Source organism: Poecilia mexicana, unplaced genomic scaffold (genome assembly GCF_051168715.1).
Source record: "Poecilia mexicana isolate PSO_F unplaced genomic scaffold, ASM5116871v1 scaffold_2, whole genome shotgun sequence".
Taxonomy (NCBI): Eukaryota; Metazoa; Chordata; class Actinopteri; order Cyprinodontiformes; family Poeciliidae; genus Poecilia; species Poecilia mexicana.
The window spans coordinates 13,242,572-13,265,572 of NW_028263371.1; the positions used below are offsets into that span (position 1 = coordinate 13,242,572).

At 40.1% G+C, this 23,001-nt stretch overlaps 1 protein-coding gene across 1 annotated transcript in view; it reads right to left on the bottom strand.

Annotated features, from left to right (window-relative positions):
* LOC106928727 (radixin) overlaps positions 1-17,970 on the bottom strand; it is a 46,644-nt gene extending 28,674 nt beyond the window's left edge. The window contains exons 1-2 of the mRNA XM_015005175.2: positions 17,585-17,970; positions 5,407-5,504 (exon numbers count right to left, since the gene is read on the bottom strand). Of these exons, the coding sequence (XP_014860661.2) occupies positions 5,407-5,418 (12 nt within the window). The 5' untranslated portion in view covers positions 5,419-5,504; positions 17,585-17,970. The remainder of the gene's footprint in view (positions 1-5,406; positions 5,505-17,584) is intronic.
* Positions 17,971-23,001: the final 5,031 nt, after the last annotated feature.

The window sequence follows — 23,001 nt, forward strand, 5'->3', positions numbered from 1 at the left end:
AGAAGTCGAACTGCATAATAGCTCATGATTTATGGCGACTTCTGGGCAACTCAAATATTTATGTCAATTTATTAATATTGTCAACATCCCAAAAAATAATTTTTGAAGACTTTTTCCAGTTAAAATTCAAAACGCAGGTCATTTTCTGCTCCTCAAGTTGGCACAAAACTCGACAAAGACTCAGTCATGCCGTCTGAAGGTATTTTAACAGACTGAGTGAAGCAGCACAGCAGAACTAGCTAAATAATCTCTGACGTTCTGATGCGCCTTTAGAGGAATTTACTGGGCTGCTACAAAACATTCCACAAGAAAGTGTAGAGATACTTGAGGAGAGCGCGTAAGCTTCCCAGTGAATTTCACACCCTCCCTACAGCTAGATTTAGTGACTCGGATAATTTCCATTATATTGATGAAAATGGACCTCTGAAATATTTAAACCCTCCAGCAAAGCCCCAGTGCTACAAACCCCGCCTCCAACTCTCACTTCACTTCCACAAAGCCCTGGCTCTCAGGGATAGCATCGCTAGCAGAGGCAGCATGTGTGTAACCCAGCAATAAAATCAATAATGCACAAAGTCCCGTCACCTCTCACACCCTCCATTAAAAGGTCTCGTAAAACAACCAAAAGAAAAGCTGGACAAAACAAACACAAATTAAGGCGCTCAAGAGGTCAAATAAATGCCATTAGCATAAACACACAACCACAGCATGTTTATTCATCCAGACTGCATGGAAACATTTGCATTGACTGTCAAAGTGTTAGCGAGGCTTACTGATGCACAATAAATAAATAAAAAATATGCAGATACTTAAACCATGAAAACACTGGAATGTTTGATCTACTGCAGGACCTAGATGTATTTATAATCTGGTCTAAAGTCATTTTTAATACAGAAAATCAGCTTTGGAAAGACTGATTCAGCTGCTCATAAGAGGAACAACAATGCAAATAGTTGCATATAATTCTAGGTTTGAAGTTAAGCGGCGCAAAGTATGGGGAAAATGTCGATACAAGTGGAAAAAAAAAATCTGCCAACGGAAGCAAGACTTTTTAAAATCAATATTAAGGAATTGGTGACTTAAAACAATTCAAATTATTTCACTTGTATCAACATTTTTTTCTCCATGTTACAAGTGACAAACTTTGGCAGTGGAGCGAATACTTTTTTTTAATCCAAATTAAGGAATTATTGACTTAAAACAGGTTTTAATCTTGCTGAAAATTTACTTATAAGTTAGTTTTCTCTTATTTCAAGTGTACCAAGATGTTAGTGCAAGAACCTAGACCACAGCTACTTTCTAAAATTTGGTGGTTTCTGCCATATGTAACAATAACATTGAAGACAAGATCTAAAACTTCAGCTTAAAAGACTCAAGGCGCTTCATCAGGGGTCCTGAAATAAACAGATGTTTTTTTCCTAGTAACTGGTCAGTCTTCTACTTTAGCATCAGCCTCGTCTGTGTATTTTTAGCCACCAGCAGCAGCGCGGTGCAACAATGTGATGCAAGGTAAAAGACTAAGCCGAATCCTCTTCATTCAATTTAATCACCACTTCTTTGTAGAAACAAGCCTTTCCTGGTTACTTACATAAAACCGGGTTTGTACAACCCCCCACTTATGAAAGAGGTGACTGCGGCACACAAGAGCACCATTAAAACACAGCTCCAGGGCAGGTGAAGGTGCAGAGCAAATTCAATTTTAAAGGCTTTGCCTGCAAGTACTTTCTTTTTTTAGTGGTTTTGTGTGGCAGGCAGAAGGTTTTCTGCCTGCCACACAAGGCAGGCAGTACTTTATTTTACTCAATAAAGTAAAAAAACAATTGCTGCAGGTCTTATTTGCTGCAAAGACGTTTAATTTTGCCTTTCTGTGTCTATAAGTTAACGGAGAAAAGTTAGTTCCTGGTTACAACACAAGCTCCCAGAGTCAAGTGACTTTTAAAGAAACAAAACAAAAACAAGATTCATTAATGAAAGAGTAAAAGCAGCTGATGAGTTTACTTTCCCGTTGTAAAGTTTAATGTCAAAGGGCGGTTTGATGTAACTGGAGTGGGGTTTCCCCCCCGAGGGTAGCAGGGGTATCGTTTTTCTGGACTGGTTACAGACAAAGTGCTTGTCACTCAGTCCTTCCCAAATCCTCTTTTTCCCTTTGTGTACTTTTATTTTCTCTGTTTGGATGATCTAAGCTTGAGCTCTTCTTTTCAACTTTCTCTTTTGCTCTCGTCGCCTTTCAACCTCGTCAGTCCGGCCGTCATTTCCAGAATGTCCCCGAAAACAATTATTGGAAGAGAAAGCAGACGATCGCTTCCCATGAAATCCATCATGGTGCAAAATAACAGACGTTCAGAGGAGGAGACGACGCACCGGTACCACTTGGGTTACGTTCACACTGCACACTCTGAAGCACAGTTCTGACATTTTTGTTCAAATCAAATTTATTTCACATTATTAACTAAATACAAGGGTTTACCAGGTGGTGAGGAAGTACCGATCCACATTTTTCACTTTAAATATTGATATCTGTGGTTTAATATTGGCTGTAGCACTGAATTGACTTAAAATGGTAGAAGACATAAATGTACTGATAACTCTGCACTAATGCAGCACACAAACACACCAGTAGCTTTACAAGCCTGGTCAAACATGTAAAAAACAACTTTAATTTGTTCAGTCGAGTAAAACGGCCAATGTAAAATAAATAATAAGGACCTGAAACAATAAGGCCGACTACGTTGGTCAAACATGGAAAAAATCAACTGCAACAAGCCTTGCTTCAAAGGGAAATTTAGACTAGCCCAAATTGGTTTGGAATAACTTGAAATATTGCGTGAGCCTAATCATCAACAAGTCATTAAGTCCAACAGAGCAAACATGCTAATATTAGTCGCTTCTGCATCAAAACACTTTCAACAGAGACAAGACATGAGATTACTGGAGACTGACGGTGTGCCTTTGGTCACTCGTCTTTAAAAACTGGTTTTATACACGTGTTGGAGCAGAATATTATGGTCCTGTTGACTGGTGAGCATTTCTCTGTCGCCATTTAGACAAAACAATAAATTGACTGTAGTTGTCATGCCAGGCCACTGTATGGCGCTGTGATTTGGCACGTCATCGAAACGAAGATGTGCTTTAACCCTTAGCCTCCACCTCATGCTGCACATGGGCTGCACATGCGCTTTCCCACCTACGGAGAACTTCACAGCAAAGTTTCACTCAGACCTGGTTTCAATTACTGGAGACGTGGAAACGAGCGGCAACAAAACATGTTACGGTTTCACTGAAAACTGGGCCTGAGAACATCCCAGAGAAACTCCAGTTAACGTTACATTTTAAAATGAGCATTAAAAGTAGCAAAAACTCTAATTTATTGAATGCTTCACCTTTGATTCGCTGCTGCTTTGTTTCATCTTGATCACATATCACTGGACTCTACGTAGAAGCCGTTCCTGGCCAAATTCCCCATTACCAAGATTAATGAGCCACTCACCTAACAACCACTCACAGACTCTGTAACTACATGAGGAGCCGGCGTGTAGCGAAAGGATAAATAAAAAGTCAGAACAAGCCGTATACAATGATCACAGTTTTCTCTGATGTCTAGTCGATGTCTTCTGTCAGAAATGCTGTTCTGCAGGAGGGGAAGGAGAATGGAAAATACATTCATCTTTGAAATGAGTCTCGCATGATTCATTTGTACTCTAGTAGAAATACCACAATATTCAGTACTTGGGATTCAATATGTCTTCAGTTTAGGGATGGAGGTTTATCGTGATAAATTTATCGCAACAAGAGTTTTGATTTATTGTCGTCATAAATTCCAATTAATGACATTAAGCCCTGTAAAATTGTCCATTTTGTCGGGAATCAGGATTGTTAGTTTTCTCAAATGCTTGTTCAATGAGAGCCAGCATGAATAAATATTAATACGTTTGCAAAAGTTATTAAATGCGGGTCCTGTGTGCACTTTTTGTGACTCCTTTCCTAAAAAAAAAAAGCAAAGCGCACTACAAAGGGGAACGTTTTATAAGAGCAGCATTGGGGTTGTAATTGCTGTGACTATTGTCACAGCAATTACCGGTACCTAAAAAGAAGCAACAACCATCACTTTTATTGTCATCACAATAATATTACAAAATATTGTGATAAAACTTTTAAGTCCGCATCGCCTACTTTAGCTCCCAGCTGATCAAGTGTTACTCTGTCGCAGCGACTTGAAAGAAGCTTCCTGAGTCCCTCGATGTAAAAATAGAGCTGAGAAAGCCTCTTTGTGGAAATCTCTAGAAACAAAGTGTCTGTTGAACTTCTTAGTGAATCTGAGTGTTTTACCAAAACGTTGTGAACTCGTGTCACATTTTGTGTCCGACTGCTGGGAAGACTCACTACCTGCATGAAACTAAAAACTGAATGGTGGTTATGAACCTAAATCATGCTGCGCTCCAGAGATAATCAAGAAATCTCAATTACCCCCATGGCTTCATGTCGGATCAGTGATTCAGGGACAAACAAGAGACCATCTTTAGCACACAGCTCGTAAAAGCGGGTCTGAAAATGTGCATGTCAATAAATTTCACCCCTACAAGACTTTTTTTTTTTTTTTTTTTTTTGAAAAGTGGAATTGCAAAGCTTGCATGTGTCGATAGTTCCTCTTTGCTTTCCATTCACGATGTGGAAAGCAGTCGGGAATCCACAAATGGTGGATTTCTTCTGTAAAACATCCTAAATATCAGTACAGTTACTTTCCCTCGCTCACATCAGCTCTGGAACATCTCTGAACCAAAAACTGAAGTCAAAAACTTTAAAGACTAGGACTACACTGCAAAAAAAATAAATGTCAAAAACTTTAAAGACTAGGACCACACTGCAAAAAAATTAATGTCAAAAACTTTAAAGACCAGGACCACACTGCAAAAAAATATAAATCTTTTGGTCTAGTTTCTGGTGCAAATATCTTAGTACACTTGAAATAAGACAAAACTAAAAAGTAACTTTTTAGCAAGATATAGGAGCTTGATTTAAGTCAATAATTACTATATTGATGAAAAAGTTCCACTGGCAGATTATTTCACTTGTAACATGGGAAAAAACATTGTTATAAATGAAATAACCTTCCAGGGGAAATAATAATTTTTCATCTGGCTTAAAACTAACTCCTGTATCTTGGCAAGAATTGTCTTAAGTTAGTTTTGTGATTTTGCAGTGCATGGCAGAACAACCTCCCTGTAATTAGTAGGAATCGAAGAGGAACAACTTCCTTCCTGAGAAGACTTAATGTAGCACAAAGTGTGGCGGCGGTCTTTTTAGTGCTCTAAACATGCACCACAAGCAGCACTTTGCATGTCGGTAGAGAACACGACTGACTGTGAACACCAATTAACACCAATTAATCCGCGCTGTTGGGGTACCAACCGGTTTGGGCATCTTCCTCTCTCCTCCCGTTCCCCGTCGCTGATAAAACTGAAAGAAGTCGTCCTCCGTCTTCCTGCCGCACTCTGGGGCACCGCCGCCTAAAACACAAATAAAAACCCAAAGATGTTTAGAAACAACAACAACTAAAACTAATGAATCAATTAATTTACATTTCTTCTGATTAGGTCTTTTTTAGGGTTTTTTCCCTCTTGTCTAAGCCTGCCTGCCTGGTGGTCCAGCAGGCTTTACGTCAGATATAATTCCTCCTTCAGTGATGCATTGAATCGCCTAACAAAGAACGGGTGGAGGTATTAGTGGAAGCCAGTGGGAACAGCAGCAGCTCAGCTGTGAAGAGGTAGGCCTCACAAAATCCCAGAGCAGAGTCAGCAGATGCTGAGGTGAGCAGAGTGGAGAGGACAGCGTGTACGGGGTGCAACGGGACGGGTTTCCATGGCCTTACATCAACGGTACCGGACGGGTTTCCATGGCCTTACATCAACGGTACCGGACGGGTTTCCATGGCCTTACATCAACGGTACCGGACGGGTTTCCATGGCCTTACATCAACGGTACCGGACGGGTTTCCATGGCCTTACATCAACCGTACCGGACGGGTTTCCATGGCCTTACATCAACCGTACCGGACGGGTTTCCATGGCCTTCCATCAACGGTACCGGACGGGTTTCCATGGCCTTCCATCAACGGTACCGGACGGGTTTCCATGGCCTTCCATCAACGGTACCGGACGGGTTTCCATGGCCTTACATCAACCGTACCGGACGGGTTTCCATGGCCTTACATCAACCGTACCGGACGGGTTTCCATGGCCTTACATCAACCGTACCGGACGGGTTTCCATGGCCTTCCATCAACGGTACCGGACGGGTTTCCATGGCCTTACATCAACCGTACCGGACGGGTTTCCATGGCCTTACATCAACCGTACCGGACGGGTTTATATGGCCTTACATCAACGGTACCGGACGGGTTTCCATGGCCTTACATCAACCGTACCGGACGGGTTTCCATGGCCTTACATCAACCGTACCGGACGGGTTTATATGGCCTTACATCAACGGTACCGGACGGGTTTATATGGCCTTACATCAACGGTACCGGACGGGTTTCCATGGCCTTACATCAACCGTACCGGACGGGTTTCCATGGCCTTCCATCAACGGTACCGGACGGGTTTCCATGGCCTTCCATCAACGGTACCGGACGGGTTTCCATGGCCTTCCATCAACGGTACCGGACGGGTTTCCATGGCCTTACATCAACCGTACCGGACGGGTTTCCATGGCCTTACATCAACCGTACCGGACGGGTTTCCATGGCCTTACATCAACCGTACCGGACGGGTTTCCATGGCCTTCCATCAACGGTACCGGACGGGTTTCCATGGCCTTACATCAACCGTACCGGACGGGTTTCCATGGCCTTACATCAACCGTACCGGACGGGTTTATATGGCCTTACATCAACGGTACCGGACGGGTTTCCATGGCCTTACATCAACGGTACCGGACGGGTTTCCATGGCCTTACATCAACCGTACCGGACGGGTTTCCATGGCCTTCCATCAACGGTACCGGACGGGTTTCCATGGCCTTCCATCAACGGTACCGGACGGGTTTCCATGGCCTTCCATCAACGGTACCGGACGGGTTTCCATGGCCTTCCATCAACGGTACCGGACGGGTTTCCATGGCCTTACATCAACCGTACCGGACGGGTTTCCATGGCCTTACATCAACCGTACCGGACGGGTTTCCATGGCCTTACATCAACCGTACCGGACGGGTTTATATGGCCTTACATCAACGGTACCGGACGGGTTTCATGAAACTAAGCATCCATTGACTCTGAGCACCATTTAACCCATTCAATAAACACTCACGGACTACGCAATAACGCAACGTCTTACAACCCGAGATGGCAATATGTGGTCCGAGAAGGCTGGTGGCGTTCTGTAAATACGACTGGCTACGACAAAACCATGAACACGTCAACTTGGAGCGTTTTGAGTCATTCGCAGATTCTGAAAGTGCGGATTCTAAGCTTTCCAATGACTCCAAACATGGAAATCACAAAAGAAGTCATTTTTTTACTGCAAGTGTTGTGTGCATTAATTATTTAGCTCTATTTAAGATTATATTAGTAATTTAGAAGAATAATAAAAGAAAAATGGAAATGAAACATCATTTTAGACCAAATGGAGAATGGCCAAAAATTCAAATAAACACCTTAAAAACTTTGTGGAAATCCTTCTAAGAGCTAAAGTAGTTTGAGCTGCAAAGTGTGGATCAATATCATATGAAAGCCTCTGGATTAAGAATGGGATGTCACTTGACTGCATGTGTGTGTGAAGGAAAATGAGCAAATAAGTTGCTTTTAAGATCTTGTGAAACTGCTAGAAATTAAACATCTGTGTCCATTTAGTAAACTAAAAAAAATTTACCTGAACTTTTTCTTGCTTTATTAAAATTGTTCAAATCCAAAACTGGTCAAATTTCCCCCGATGTTCAAAATCTGTAATGTTTTTTTTATATCTGCAGATTTCGCAGCATCTCGATGTAACACACAGCTGCTCCTCTACGTTGGCTGCAGCAGAAAACGACCAAACGGAGAACGCCACGGAGTCGCACGGCCATTAAAAAGTCGTGATAATGGCCAATAAAAAAAAACAAAACAGAGAAGCAGCCAAGTGGCAGCTAAGAGAAATCCTCAGCTGTAGCAACAGAAAGCACACAGGAAGAAACTGAAACAGCAACACAGCGAGAAAGAAAAACACAAACTCCTGCTTCTCTGCTCCGATTTTCCCTTCGCTCTCCACAAGGAGCCGGTGAGTGCAGTTTTATCTCGACCTTCAACACGCTTAAGATGGTGGGAACGTAAAATAAAGAGATGAGTTGGTAAGTGTCCCAAAGGTGCCAGGTCTCTGCGATGTGCTGGGCCAGAAATAGACGTCTCTCAAGTGTCAGTGTGGAGAATTAAACCAGGCTCAGTGGAAAGCTTTGAGGACAGTCGCAGAATACAGCATGGAGACGAGCTGGAAGAGTTTCACATCAGTTCCCTGAGACATTATTGCATAAAATTGTGCAATAATGTCAAACAAATACTACCCTATGATACAGCAGTCGTCCTCCTTCAACCTTCTCACACTTTGTAACATTACAACCAGGCCTGTCACGATAAATTTAGCTGGACCGTAAACTGTCCCAGCAATTATTTTGCGATGAATACTGTTGTTGTTTTGAGACCATTTGCGATTTGCATCTTGATAATGGTGTAAGTTTGCTCTCTCAAGACCAACAAACTTTAACTTGGTAAAGAAAACTTCACACTGGAACTGGAAGATGGCTAGACTGGAATAACCAAAATAAAACAACAACCAAAAACAATAAACGGAAATTTAAAAAAAGACACTTGCAATCAAAACCGTAAATAAAATGGATCATGAAGCCTCTGTGAACAAAATTGCCCTTCAAAAAATATGAGCTCACTTTAATTTATCATGCGACTGATTCATTGCTCATTGCGACATTTTTTTTTCTTTTTTTTTAGTGGTTTTAGGCAATCATCCAACACAATTGTGAAGTTTTTCTACATGTTTCACACATAAGAGGCTGATCTTTGCAAAAATCCCTCACATTGGCACATCGGAACAAAATACATTTTCTCATCCTGCCACAAATTCCCTATTGGACTTTGCTCTGAACTTTGGGTTACTCCAACATGAATTCACTTTGATCTAAATCTTCTTTCCGCTGAAGCTCTGAATGAATGTTTTGAGTAGCCGACCGTCCAGCTGGAGGGTCTCAGGTCTTTTGCAGCCTCCAGCAGGTGTTCCTCCTGTACTAAGCTATTTCCACAATAGATTTGTAGAGTGTTCAGTTGTCCTGATTCTCCCACCTGAGCTTTCAATCTCTGCAGATCATCCCATTTCCCATGAGTGTTTTGGCTGATGATGCTGTTTGTTCTCTAATGTTCCCTGAGAAAGCCCCTAAGGCCTTCGCAGCACAGCTGGATTGTTATTGGTATTAATTTAGACACAGATGGACTCCATTTACTGACTAGACGTCTTCTGAAGGCAGGTGGTTGTGCAGCAAATACTCAGCAGTGGGAATACTTGATATTAATAATTTCTAAACCCTACAAAACTTTTAAAAAAAGTTTTGTTTTCTCACTTCTCAAGCAAACTTTAGGTGCAGGACTGCAACTAAATTATTTGAACTATGTGAAAAAGCCACCACTTGAGTTCTGGGTAGAACATATTTTTATTATTTTATTTCATCTTACAGGCAAAATGTAAACATTTTTGTACAGTTTTGGCTTAATTGCTGCTCTGAGTATGTTGTTCTTTCAACAAACTGCTTTTTTTGAGTGTTTATTCTAATTAACGATTAATCCATTACTAAATTAGTTGCCGGTTATTCTAATAAAATGCATTAAAATTCTTCGCGATTAATCGTTTCACGCCCATTTAGGTGGAGTATAAAAGAAATTTTATTGCTTTCTTACACCCGGGGAGAAAAATATGTGCATTTTCAAGATTTATACCATAAGTGCCTATCAAACAAACCTTTAACTCAGTACTAAACCTATTATTAAATCCGCTGGTTTCAATGTGGGTCACAGGTTTTGTATTTCCTTTAACTCTCCTGAATGTTTTCCTGATTCTGCTCCAGGTTTTGCACATATTTGAAAAGCACTAAATATTCTTTAAGCTAACAAAGTTTTATCATCATAAACCTTGGTGAATAACCTCTCTACATCATGTTTGGTAACTCCTACCAGACAGACACCTAAACGCCCCAGGCCCTTGCCGACTGGGTTTGGCCTGGTCTCAGTCATTTACAACGCCATAAGCTAAACTCGTTTAGTCAAACTGACTGCAGAGATGGTCATAGTTCCAATGATGCTGCAGAGGAATATTCCAGATGTTCCACACCAGAGCCTTAACTAATCACTTTAGCTGCTGCAGGTATGGTTAGCCAAAAAGGAGAAACAATATTTAACTAAATGAGCTGTCTGCATCTGATTTTGCAGTGCATACAGTAGAACTTGTTCACCTGAACTACCGTGTGCTCTCCCACTAATATGGAAATCCATCAATTATTCTGTCATGACCTAATGGACAATCTGCAGTGTAAGCTGGTGGAAATAATGAGCTTTAGAGCACAGCTGTAATGTGTTGGACTTTTGTACATCGTCTCATGCAAATGTCATGTCAATATGTGCAACCGAAGAGAAACTGCAAAGCCAGTTTCTCTTCGATTTCTTCCTTCCACCGATCAACTGTTATTTATCTCTACTATTAAGGTGTTTTCATTAATGCCATCTTTTCATCGTTTGGGAAAATGCAGCCTTAATGGGCTTTAAGTAGGACTAGAACATTCTTCTGGTCAGAAGCGGAAAGAAAAAAAAAACATTTCAATGAATTTGGCATAAATGTGCTTGCAATAGATTCACCAAGAATTCATGGATGATTTTGAGATTGCATACTTTTGTAATAGTTCAAACACCAAAAACGCCTTAATAAGCAGAGAGAAAACTAATTTAGCGCTATTGCAAAAGCTAACATCTGTCAGTCAATCAGTGCCAAGGAAGACCAATGGCGCTCCTGGATTGGCTGCTTTGGAAATGCCAGACAAGAGCATTCAGCAGTATTGTGTCCAGTCATTTCAGCTTCCCAAGCTCCATTTCCTTTTGAATATTGTATTTACGCTCTACAGGAAAGTAAATCTTCGAATGGGTGAATTTTCCAGAAACAACTTGAAGTCAGAAAAATCTTCAAATACTGAACCACGAATAGGCAGGGGGTTTATTTTAATCCATGTGTGCAACACCACAAGGGACTGCCTGCTGCAGTGTCTGGTAGGCTTAATATTTCAAGTCTAATGCATTTACACTTTGCACAGTTGTGGCATATTTTGCCAGTTGAATGGACTTTAGCTATCCTTCTGGCATCTGAGCTGCTAGAGCTAATGGAATTGGAGACATTGTGCAAAACTTTAAAAAAAAAAAGTCATAAAAACAGAACTAAATTTAATCAATAGTCATAAAGGTATTGCAAATACATGTCGTCTTCCTGAAGTCATTCAGGCCGAGAGCAACTTGACACTCCGCTGATCTCAGCAGATAACATTGTTGCCGTTTGAAACTTTCAGTCTTTGTCTGTCCTTGAACATGATGCCTTTAGAAATGAAGTTTCCTTGAGGGAAAGGTGAGGAAAGGTATGCACGCCCTGGGGAATACACACCATGGATATGTGTTGTAAAGACATGGTTTCCAAATGAGATCATTTGAAATAAATGGAGGGGCTTTTTTCACCCCCAAAAAAATAATTTAAAACATTCTCCAAACATAAACAACTTATTACTACTATAAACAGCAAAAAGGAAAAAAAATGTAAATGCTGCCATTTACAAGTTAAGAAGAATTTGGAATCTACTAAAAATTCAGCAGGTCAGACATGTGCATCGGGAAGTGATCGTAAATCCTTCATGGTGCGTCTCTACCTCGTACCGTAAAGCAGGTCATCTTTTAAAAAGTTTACCATTCTGCATCATTCAAATGATATGTTTTATTAAGTCCTAAAAGCTGGAAAATCTGACTCGTATCTGGAAATAAAAATGCACCAAACATTTTTGAACATCTCCATTTAGCTACACAAAGCCACTGTATGTCGAGGCAGTGAAATATTTCCCCAAAGTCCTTTAAGAAATTGCTTAAATCTAAAGTACACTTCTTGAAAATGGCCGGTATGAGAAGAATAACGAGTGCATAACCAAAATGCTCCTTTTCCTACTCATTTCATCTTGACAGCTACCAAAGAGAGAAAGAAAAGAAGAACGAATGGATTATCCAAATGAAAGACACTATGTGGGGGGAGGTTATAAGTATTCAAAGCTTTACTTGACCCACATACCTGCAGCCAGGAGATACGCGAGGGAACAGAAAGGTGAAATAACTCAAACTTATTCTAATGCAAACTAAGACACAGAGAAGATTTGGTGAGCCGAAAATATGCTCCAAAATTAAATAAATAAATTACAAGATTAGCTATAATATTTAGCTTTTATGCATCTTTAGCACAGCTATCAGAATTAGTCCAATTTGCAGAAAAAACAAACATCCGTCGACAACCACACACATTAGGTCACTAATGAAAAAAGTTAAAGAGAGCAGACTTGTTCCTCTGGTTCGTGAACCTTCTCACAAACCTGGATATACAAGCCTTCAGGGTGTGTGTGCATGTGTGTGTGTTTGTGTGTGTGTGTGTTTGTTCATTCAGTGAAGCCAGAAGGTTATTCCCAGTAGATCGAGCTTCCAGGTTACCATTCATGAAGAAAGAAACTCGGCGCCCTGAGCACACTACACCCTTTCATCCTGTTTTCTAAAAGCGAACACTGTAACATTTTAAACTTCATGCAGGCTCCTCTGCTCTGCTCCCTCTCTGCGTTCACTCAGGTTTTAAGAAATTGCAATCTGAATGTCCTGATGTAATATGATTAATGCGAAAACTCTAATCATGTTGTTAATGAGATTGTCAAATTATAAACGGTCGCTCGCCTGCAGATTCTGCACTGCCAAGAATGCGATCAAGTAACGACGACATGTCGTTTAGAAGCGATGATGCAGTGGGTTTCAACGAGAAAAGAAGAGTAGCAGTAGATCGAGGCTCTGTAAAGCAACCCACACCAAACTAATGCAAGAATGAGCTTCCTGCTGGTTTTTCCACCGTCCGCAGTGTGCAGAGTTCATATTTCTGCTGATGCGGCGGAAGTAGAATGGGAATGGTGGATTATTAATGCATTCGTGACAAAGCATGAATGTACTCATTCAATACACGGTGGATATGAGGAGTCATTTTAACAGACTAGTTTGCAGATTCCCAGACATGTTCTGCAACGCCAAGTGTTAAACGTTTAGCGTTCGTTTTGTGTTTTCCATTGGAAGAAGTTTAACAGTGATGCTAAAATAATGCGTCATATTACTGTAACCGATTTTTATTATTCCTAGTTCATTTGATGTGTCGCATGATTTGTTGACAAATGTGTCCAACATTTAGAATTTTTTTATGCATTTAAAAACAAATAAAAACATCAAATTTTACATCGTTTTTTAGCAAGTTTAATTTTAGATGTTGATTTTGTGTTTAAGTTCATAAATCCATCAAATGACCATAGTTGCACATAGACCTGTCACAATAACGATTTTTTCTCGACGATAAATTGTACCAGATATTATTGCAATAAACAATAATACTGTTGTTTTGAGACCATTTTTAAGTGATATAATGGTAATGCAAGAACAGTTTCAAAGCTCAATAAATTTTAACAAAACTCTGGAACTGGAAGACATTTTAAATATCTAAAATAGATAAACAAAACAACAAAAGGTGGACACTGAAGCTTCTCAACAAAACTCGAAATTATTTGTGTGATTTAATAAGGCTAGTTTAATTATCCATCAGTAGATGAACGATTAGATATAAGAGAAAAACAGGCACATCATGCACTAATGAATTATTACCAATCATAAAAGGATGCAACTACTTCTGTCATCATTTCTGAATCCCAAACTCATACCCAATCTGCTCCTAACAGCCATTTTAATCAGTATTTTGTGGTAGCATTGTGATAACAAAAGAGACGATAAGAATTATCTCGTTTTTTAGGCAACTCCATGACACGCCAAATTATAGCCGTGTCATGGCTATAATTTGCCGTTAGCAGTTTAGCGATTTGTATCACGAAACTTCAAACAGTAACTGTATTTAATTATACGATACTCTTATTGAACTAACAGTTGAGAAAATAATGAAACATTGACAATACACACAGTTTGAGGGGGAAAATCGATCAGCGTGAATTGGAATTTATTGTGACAACGATAAATCAAAACATGATAAATGTATCACGATGATTAATAAACTATACGATTAATTTATCACATTGAGTAACTAACGATGCGATAAATGTCCATCCCTACTGTGCAGCACTTTTACTCAGCTCTACAGAAATAAAATATTAAAACACTATTGTGACTATGTCCGTTTTTGATTTCTGCTTTAAATAAAAGTGATTTGATAATCTTGTAAATGTTTACTTTCAAAACGTATCTGTAAATACCATTAAATCATGGTATTAACAATAAGGATTAGACAGGAAGGTGAACCAGGCCTTCTGCTCATAAAACCATCAAATCTATAGAACTTAAAAAATAATGTTAAAATAAAAAGAAATCTGTCAAACATGAACGTTTCCCGTGTTTTTAGGGGCTCTGCAGTACATCTGGCAGCACATTCACACATGCCCACAGTCAACATCCACCAGCTGCTGAAGCAGCAGGAAGCCTTCCTCACTGTTATGTTTGGCATCTTTAGTTGTGGCACTGAAGATCCCACCGATTCCTTACTGTGTGAATGAAGCAAAGCGTTTGTTCAGCAGCACAAATGGCCTATACAGGGCGGGACCTCAAAAAGCCCAGACTGAAACACTGGGGCAAATGTCACACTGTAATCCTTTATGTTTCCATGGCGCTCAATAACTCTGAGTCACCTTCACACACTTTAAATCATAAAAATATAAAAAAGGAGGAAGAAAAAACAACCGAAAACTAATTAGAAGCTCATTCAAAACTATAATATGAATCATTAGATGTGGAATGCTTCGTAGGAGGAGAATTATCCCACCGTGTTCAGACATTACACTTCAGTTATCTGAAGGATCAACTTATGAAGAAACACCAGAACAATAATAAGATCAGAGACGAACCTTCACACACTTGGGAGTAAAACCGACTCTGAGATCAGGCTCAGACGGAGCAGCTGGTGTGTGAAGGCTAAAATCACTCAGCTTCTCATCCTTAATCTGAGACACATTCTGTCATTTCCTTCCGGATCCTGCAGCAGTGTCTGTCATAGAGGATGTGAACCAACCAGGCTTATTATATCTTATACAAGCAAGTCTGATCCATCCATTCCCCACCTCGCTACTTACTAAACTTAAGAGATGTGCCGCAAACACACTGGGAACGGAAACCATGGCCCACTTTCAGGAGTCTCTGAGTCTGGGCCTCGGCAGATCAGTGAGACAAGTGGTCATAATGTTATGCCTGATTAGGGTTTCAGAATGCTAATGTGGGTTTGATAGATTTTTTTTTTATTGATGTCATTGTCCATTACCACTGATTATGTTTCTAAACCTAGAGGCCTTCTTAAAATGGTTCAAGAAGGAGGAATGTGTTGGGGCTGAAGCGATTAATTGTGATGAATCAATTATTGAAATATCAGTCAACTAATTTAGTCAATAGATTAATCGTTAACGGGAGCATACAGACTCAAATAAAAGGCCATTTTCTGAAAGAACAATATACCCGGAGCAGTAATTAAGCCAAAACTGCACACAAAAAAAGACACATTTTGCATTTAAGATTAAAACAAAAAATGTAAATGATAAAAAATAAAAACTTTGTAAAAATGTTCTACCCAAAACTCATCTAGTGACACTTTTAGCTTCATTCGGTTCAAATTACTGTTTAAAAATATAAATATAAATCAAGCTCCTTTTGCTATCCAGTTATTAATAGGCTAATAAAGAAAAACAGTACTGATGCAAAGTAAAGCAAGCAGAAAGGACCAAGTTATTTTAAATGTTGATGCTACAAGTACTGTTTTAGCTGCACATGTATCCTTTATTACAAATGATCCAGCCTTCACTAAAGGAATGCAGTTATCGCAACTTTAGGCAATAAAATGTTTTTTTCTAATATAAAACATAATTGATTTATTTGTATATTTACTGCATTTCTAATATTGTACTGAAAAAAGGCTATTTTCAAATCAATTAATTAAGTGTTATGGTTAACTGCCATAATCGTTAGTTGCAGCCCTAAATTATTTATTATGGGACAATGTTACAGAAAAGTCTTTTAGAAAACATTGGAAATCTTCACTTTCAGATTTGGGTTCAAAATACGAATGTTCATAGGAGAAAACGATTATAACAATGGATGCACAAAGAAAAGTAGGTAAAATTCTACTTCCCTGGTCTTAACCTGCATGATTATTCAACAGGGCACACACACAAAAAAAAAATAGCCCAGCAGAGAGAAATCCAAAACCAGCTGTCAAAGGTAGCCAATCTCATGTCATCATGCTCCGAGCCTCTTTCTCAAATGAGTTGTAATTTGGTCCCATCGGCGGCGGGAGAATGACTTGAGCTACGCGGACATCAACCAATAAAACACTTCACGCGCACGAATGCGGCCAATCAGCGGCCGCTAATTTCCTGCACGCCGCCGGCGTAGCGTCCCTGCGCCGCAGATGGACCGCTAACATGTGTGGGAGCTGCTGGAGCCGTATTCAAGACTGAGGTTTACGTCCAAAAGCTTAACTAGTCTCTGGGTAGGGTTTCCATGACGGACAGTAAACAATTAGGCTTAATAAAAATAAATAAAATAATAATTTTAAAAAATGGCCCGCAGTGTAGGCGAGACTCACCGCCTTAACAAGTTTGAAACTTTTGAAAGTTTCGGCTTTGAGTTGAATGAGAAATTACTCCTCTAATAGCGGAATGTGAAGCGATCCAAACACACTTAAAAAAAACTCAACTGTGTCTCTCCAAACGTTACAAACAACGAAATAAACACGAACTCCACTCGAGCTACAGAGAAAACCGCAGAATTTCCCATTTCAAAGCCCAACTCGTTCAGAGAACTACAGAAACCATGAACACACACCAACAGGAACCGGAGTTGTAACCCTGCTCGTTTGATGTGAATGAAGCTGAGCGAGTCCTCTTCCAAGTCACCCAGAGAGAAGCAACCTGCATCTTATTACCAAGGCTACGCTGTTGCGTAACATTTACTGACACAGGACCGGAGAGACAAGCGACACCACCTGGTGTTAGCTGCCTCCGACTCACCCGTCCTCCCGTTAGAAAGCCGGTTAGATGCCGCGGCGAGGCGAATACCGCCGTCCGGCCACGCCGCCCCTAAAGCTCGGCTGTCCGTCAGGCAGTCAGTCGGGCGGCTACGTGCTGCGAAACAACTTGTTACCGGCCCGCCGAGTTAAAACACCTCCACGCTCAGACGGACAAACAAATCCCCACTCACATTAGCGGCTTAAAGCTGAAGCGGTGCGCAGATGAAGCCGATAAAACTCACCTCTAACGCCAGGCGGCTCCTCTGAGGATGTGCCGTGCTGTCACCTCCTCCAGCTGGCAGCGCTTGCTTTATATATATATCCACGGTGAGGTAAAAATAGAGCGTTTCACCTTCCCGGCCGACCCCTCTGCGCTGCTTACCGGACGCGGAGCGCACTTCGGAGGGCTCAGTGATAGCACGCAGGCTTCGGGCCAGCGGAGCTCCTCTCGCCCGTTTCCCACGACAGCAGAGGAGGTAGTCAATATGGCTGACGAACTCACCGTGCCGAGGCGTGGTGAGCCGAGTCTTGCAGATTCACCCCCTCTCCACCCCTCCTCTCTCCTCACCCGGTGGCTCAAACTGCAGTGCTGCGGGGTGTAAACCAGGGGCTCCAAACTTTCCCACACCCAATAAGGAGAGGCTTCCAACCCTACAGGCCCGAATGGTAAATGTGTTGGATCACGTTTTATTTCGAGAGGTTCACCCTGTTGCTTTATGTTGCTTTCATTACACACTTAAGTAGGCATATGTTACGCTAAATTTAAATAATGATTGGTTAATTGATTGGAAGTATAGGCCTACTACAGATTGTAGAGATGCAGTTAATAGGACTCTAAACTGAGGATAACTCTTCACAATAAGAGATCAAAATCAAAGTGATATTAATATAAACCATATATAGCCACAGTTTAACAAAAATCAAGAAAAGTGTTGCAAAATGAAAGCTGAGCAACCCATAAAAAGTGAAAAGTTTTGAAATGCACCAGTAAAAAATGAAGAAAGATTGTTCCAAATCATCTGAGTTTGATCATAGGTGCTTTGCAAACGCTTAATATTCTTTACAAGTGTACTTTATTATGATTCTGTATGATTAACCAACACAAAATAGTGCCGCATTAAAGAGGAGAAGGAAGGCAGAGAATGGTTCTGAGATGTCTTTGGAAAAAAAGGGAAAAAATCTTAAAAGTGTGGAGTGCTTTTATATTCAGGCCCTTTGAGGCAGAACTAAATTTTCACTGCGGTTACAGCTGCAAGTTGGTTCAGGTGTATGTCTCCATCAGCTTTCCACATCCAGAGACCAGGATTTTTACGTTCTCTTGATAGAGGTGCAACGATTTGTCGATGCCGATTCCCTTAATTTTGGGAGATCGCCTGATTTTTACATGTGAAGCCTATCTTATCTGCCAATCTTATCTACCTCAGCAAACATTTAAAAATCACCCACAGTCCTCTTCTCCTTCAGAGAGGTTTGACTGACAGACCGGCCCACCAGGTCATGTCTGCATATTTACAGTTAACAATAGTCACCCCACTGTGGCCAATTCAGCAACTTTCTTGCTATATTTAGCAACTTTTCAGAAAGAGAAAAAAAGTGGTATTGGCTAAAATCGGAATCGGGTCAGGTCAGACCTTTTAAAAGATGAGTGATCGTCCAGAAAACTGCAATCAGTGTACCAGTAATTCTCGATGTTTGGAGTCTGAACATTTCAGCAGGATTGGCCCAAACTTTGACTGGATCATTCTAAACCATTTCTATGTTTTCCATTCAAACCATTACGTTTTAGCTCTCGGAAAACAATTCAGAGATATAAAAAGTGAATTTAACGGTTTAAACACAAAGAATGCACCATCTCAACCCTTCACCCCCTCAAAAAATGTGTTTAACAAATACCATCCATCACTTTGTATTCTAAATATTGTACATATCAAGTTGCCAATTTCCTCCCGAGCTGCTATGGTTACGATAGTATGTTGTCTCATAAATACACAACAACAATAAACACATGCAGCAGTGGCTCATCTACATCATCTCCTGAAAGAGCTCTCCATTCATATGGCCGCCCGTTAATGAAGGCTTTTTGAAAACAGCCGTGTTGTGAAGCAGAGCTGAGCTCGTGGTTGTGAGGAGGAGAGATGCGTCATCTGTGGGTTGTGAGTCGCTGGCATGCAGCCTGCCCCAGCCTGGACTCAGGACATCCAACACAAACGCACAGATGATAGCGAGGGGCTTCTAAAATGTGGCCAGAGGTTTTCTAATCTTTTTTATTTTTCTCTCTCTGTATCTCTTTTAAACATCTGTTCAAAGGAATGTGTTGTCCTGCACCTTTCATGCATGTGGTGAGAAGAAACTAAGTCCAGCTGGCTGAGTTTAGACACCAGGTTACAGTAAAAAGAAAAAAAATCATGTTTCATTTGTTTGCATCTCTGACCTGTGTAAGTCTCTCTAACTTAGACTGAAACAACTGGAGAAAAGATGTTCGAATCCACATGAAAACCACAAACTGCAGGGTATTATTTTGGCATTTTAGGTGACAAACCAACACAAACTGGTTTCTAGTATTTGCCCCTTTCTACTCTGATCCATCTACAGCCTGCCTCCTCTTCCAGGTACTCACGAGTGAAGTGTGCTGGCTGTCAGTGAACGTAGCACGAAGCGTTGGCCTCTGTGTCCTCCGACAGCTGGGACTGGTTCAGGTCTTCCCTGCCGACCGTGTGAAAACGTCCAATATCTCTTAACGTTGTTGACATTCCTACACACGTGCTTTCTGTCCCGCCAAGGCCAGGTCCGCTCGCTTTCTGCCGTGTGATTTTCAGGCAGCAGTTTATAGGAAGTGATGTCGTATATTAAATGGGATCACAGTAATCTCTGCTGCTCTGCCAGTAACCATTGTCCAGGAGTTTTCACATTTCATTTCAAAGAAAAACTCATTTTTAGAATTGTAATTTTTGGGGTTTTATTTATTTATTTATTTGCTAATTCCACTGTTGACATCTGATTTGGTTGTTTAACAACTATTAAATCAGCTTTTTTTTTAAAAAAAATGATTAGTTTGAAGATTAAGAGTTCTTGAAACTAATCTAAACTGAGGATAAGTTTAGATTATCACCTTGATAAGTTCAGGCGTCTGCAAGTATATTGGTTAGATTTAATATATAAACATCATTCAAAGGTCACAGTAAAATTAGAAAAAGACAGAACAACTATGGCTTGTTCTATCTATCTATCTATCTATCTATCTATCTATCTATCTATCTATCTATGTCAAAATTAAAAAAAGATGTAAACCTGAGACATTTAGCTAAAGTCGTAACCTTCTTACATATACGATATATAAAAGATAAGAAAAAATGAACTGTTTTCTGCTGTGCAACAGTGACATCTTCTGGCCATTCACCTCATCGCAGCTGTTTGTTAGTCTCCATGGCAACCGCAGGGTAAACCTCCTCCGTCTTTTATCCACTTTAAATAGGAAGGAGGAAACGTGGACTCAGATATTTGCCGAGTTATTAGTTTATAGCTTAAGAGAATCAGTTAGTGTTTCATTTAAAAAAAAAAACCTCTTTATTTTTTTAGGTGATATTGGGAAGAAGTTTGTTAACAACTTTCTTTACTCCTGTTGTAATTGCATATCCAACACCAAAACTCATGGGAAAAAACATGGTGACTAAAGTTTTTTCCATCCTAAAAATCCTTGTAAAACAGTACTAAGGTCAAAGAGTCGATTGTATAATACCAGATGTTTTGAGATGCAAGCATTCATAACCTCAGACATTCTTTGATCTATGTCATAATGGGGTTATAGATGAGGTCATTGGAGATGGGCACCAGCACCTCCTGACCCCACGAAGGGACAAGGGTGTTAGAAAATGGATGGATGGATTAGCAGTATTCAGGGCAACAATAGCTGTGGGTTGGAAACTGTTTTTAGGCCCTGATCAGCCTAAATATTAATTCATTGTATCAGTTCTATTCATTTTAGAGGATTACCAACTCATTGTGTTAACCACTGAATAAATATTCTACCTTTAAAATTTAGCTTCTTTAATGTTGTTTCAAGGTACAACATTAAAAAATGCCAAAATTTGGCAAAAATGCAGCTTATAATAATAAGCAAATTATTTGTTTAGTTTCTACTGCAAATATCTTAATAGACTTTGATAAAAACAAAACTAATTTAGATGTAACTTTTTAGCAAGATATAACAGTTTGTTTCAGTAAATATTTCCTGAAAATATATGAAACTCTTAAGTTTCATTGGCAGATTTTTCACCTGTAACGACATTTTTCCCACATTATAAGTAAAACAATCTGCCAATGCAACTAGTACATTTTTAACTAATATTAAGGAATTACTGACTTAAAACAAGCTCTTCTATCTTGCTGAAATGTGACTTGTAAGTTAGTACACTTGAAATAAGATCAAACTAAGATATTTGCACTAAAACCTAAACAAAAATACTTGGTAAGTTTTGTGTTTTTGCAGTGCAGAGTGAGATGTTGCTGCTGCAATAAAAGACTGATTCATTTCGATGCTTTTTACACGTCTTCACCAGGTGTGCTGACAAATCTGTCTGTACATGCATTCAGTTTTTCAAAATAAGAGAAGAAACTAAGGTGAATCAAAACGCCACAGTGCCTGGACGCAGGATGCCAGACGACAGGAAGGCCTTTAAAAAAAAAAAAACTGCTTTTTCTCTTGTTTTTATGCAGACGGAGTCATCATGAGGCGTCCTGCTGGAGAAACAGTTCGAATCTCCTGCTCCTTCAGATCCGGCTCCTCGCTTTTACTTGAATGTTAAAAACAGAAACTTAGCGGTAATCTAAATACGGAGCCAGTACAAAAGCAGTGTTTTTGTTTTGTGTTTTCTCTGCACAGAATAAAAACCGTTTCTCATTTCCTCTTGGCGTACAGGTGAGTTGGGTTTTTAGGATCGCATTGTCCTTTTTCAGTCTGATTACTCAGCTGTTTGATTGAAAATTGCCAGCCGGACCCCACCCACCCCACCGGGATTTACAACTGTGATCAGCAGCAGATCCACGAAAGTTTTTTTTTTTTTTCAGCAGTTTTTACAGTGGCCACAAGAGGGCAGCAGATCCCCACTTGCTGCTGTAGATTCCTCCATCACTAAACACAGCTGCAGTTTATAGCTTTTAATCCTGATGTTTGCTCTCGGCATTCTCCATCCATTGAATTAATGGGAAGTTTTAAGCAAATACGTGTTCAGTTTATTTGATGTCAGCGTCAACACGGCATGCTGTTGTCACTGCATGCCGCTCCTTAGTAGTTCCTTAAAAGTACAGCGCAGCTCACAACGGCCTGTGTTTACACTTGGAGCTGGTTCGTCGCTCTACGCCTGTGAGAAAAAAAATCTGAGACCACAAACTATAACACTCATTTGTAACGGTCTTCTTTAAACCTCCGAGTTGTTAATATTTACATTCTTGTTTCTCTGTTTAGAAATTTTATCTGAACTAGGTCTGCGTCAAAAAAAAAAAAGTCACCTTATGTAAATGGCGTAAAAATGCCACGCGGTTATCTTGTCCAATCATTCAGCACAAATGGGGTTTGAAGTGCCAAATTAAGCTTTGTGGTATCGAAATTGTGAAAGCCTGAGAATTCTTTGTTTTTGCGAAGGAAACAAAAAGGTTAGCATGT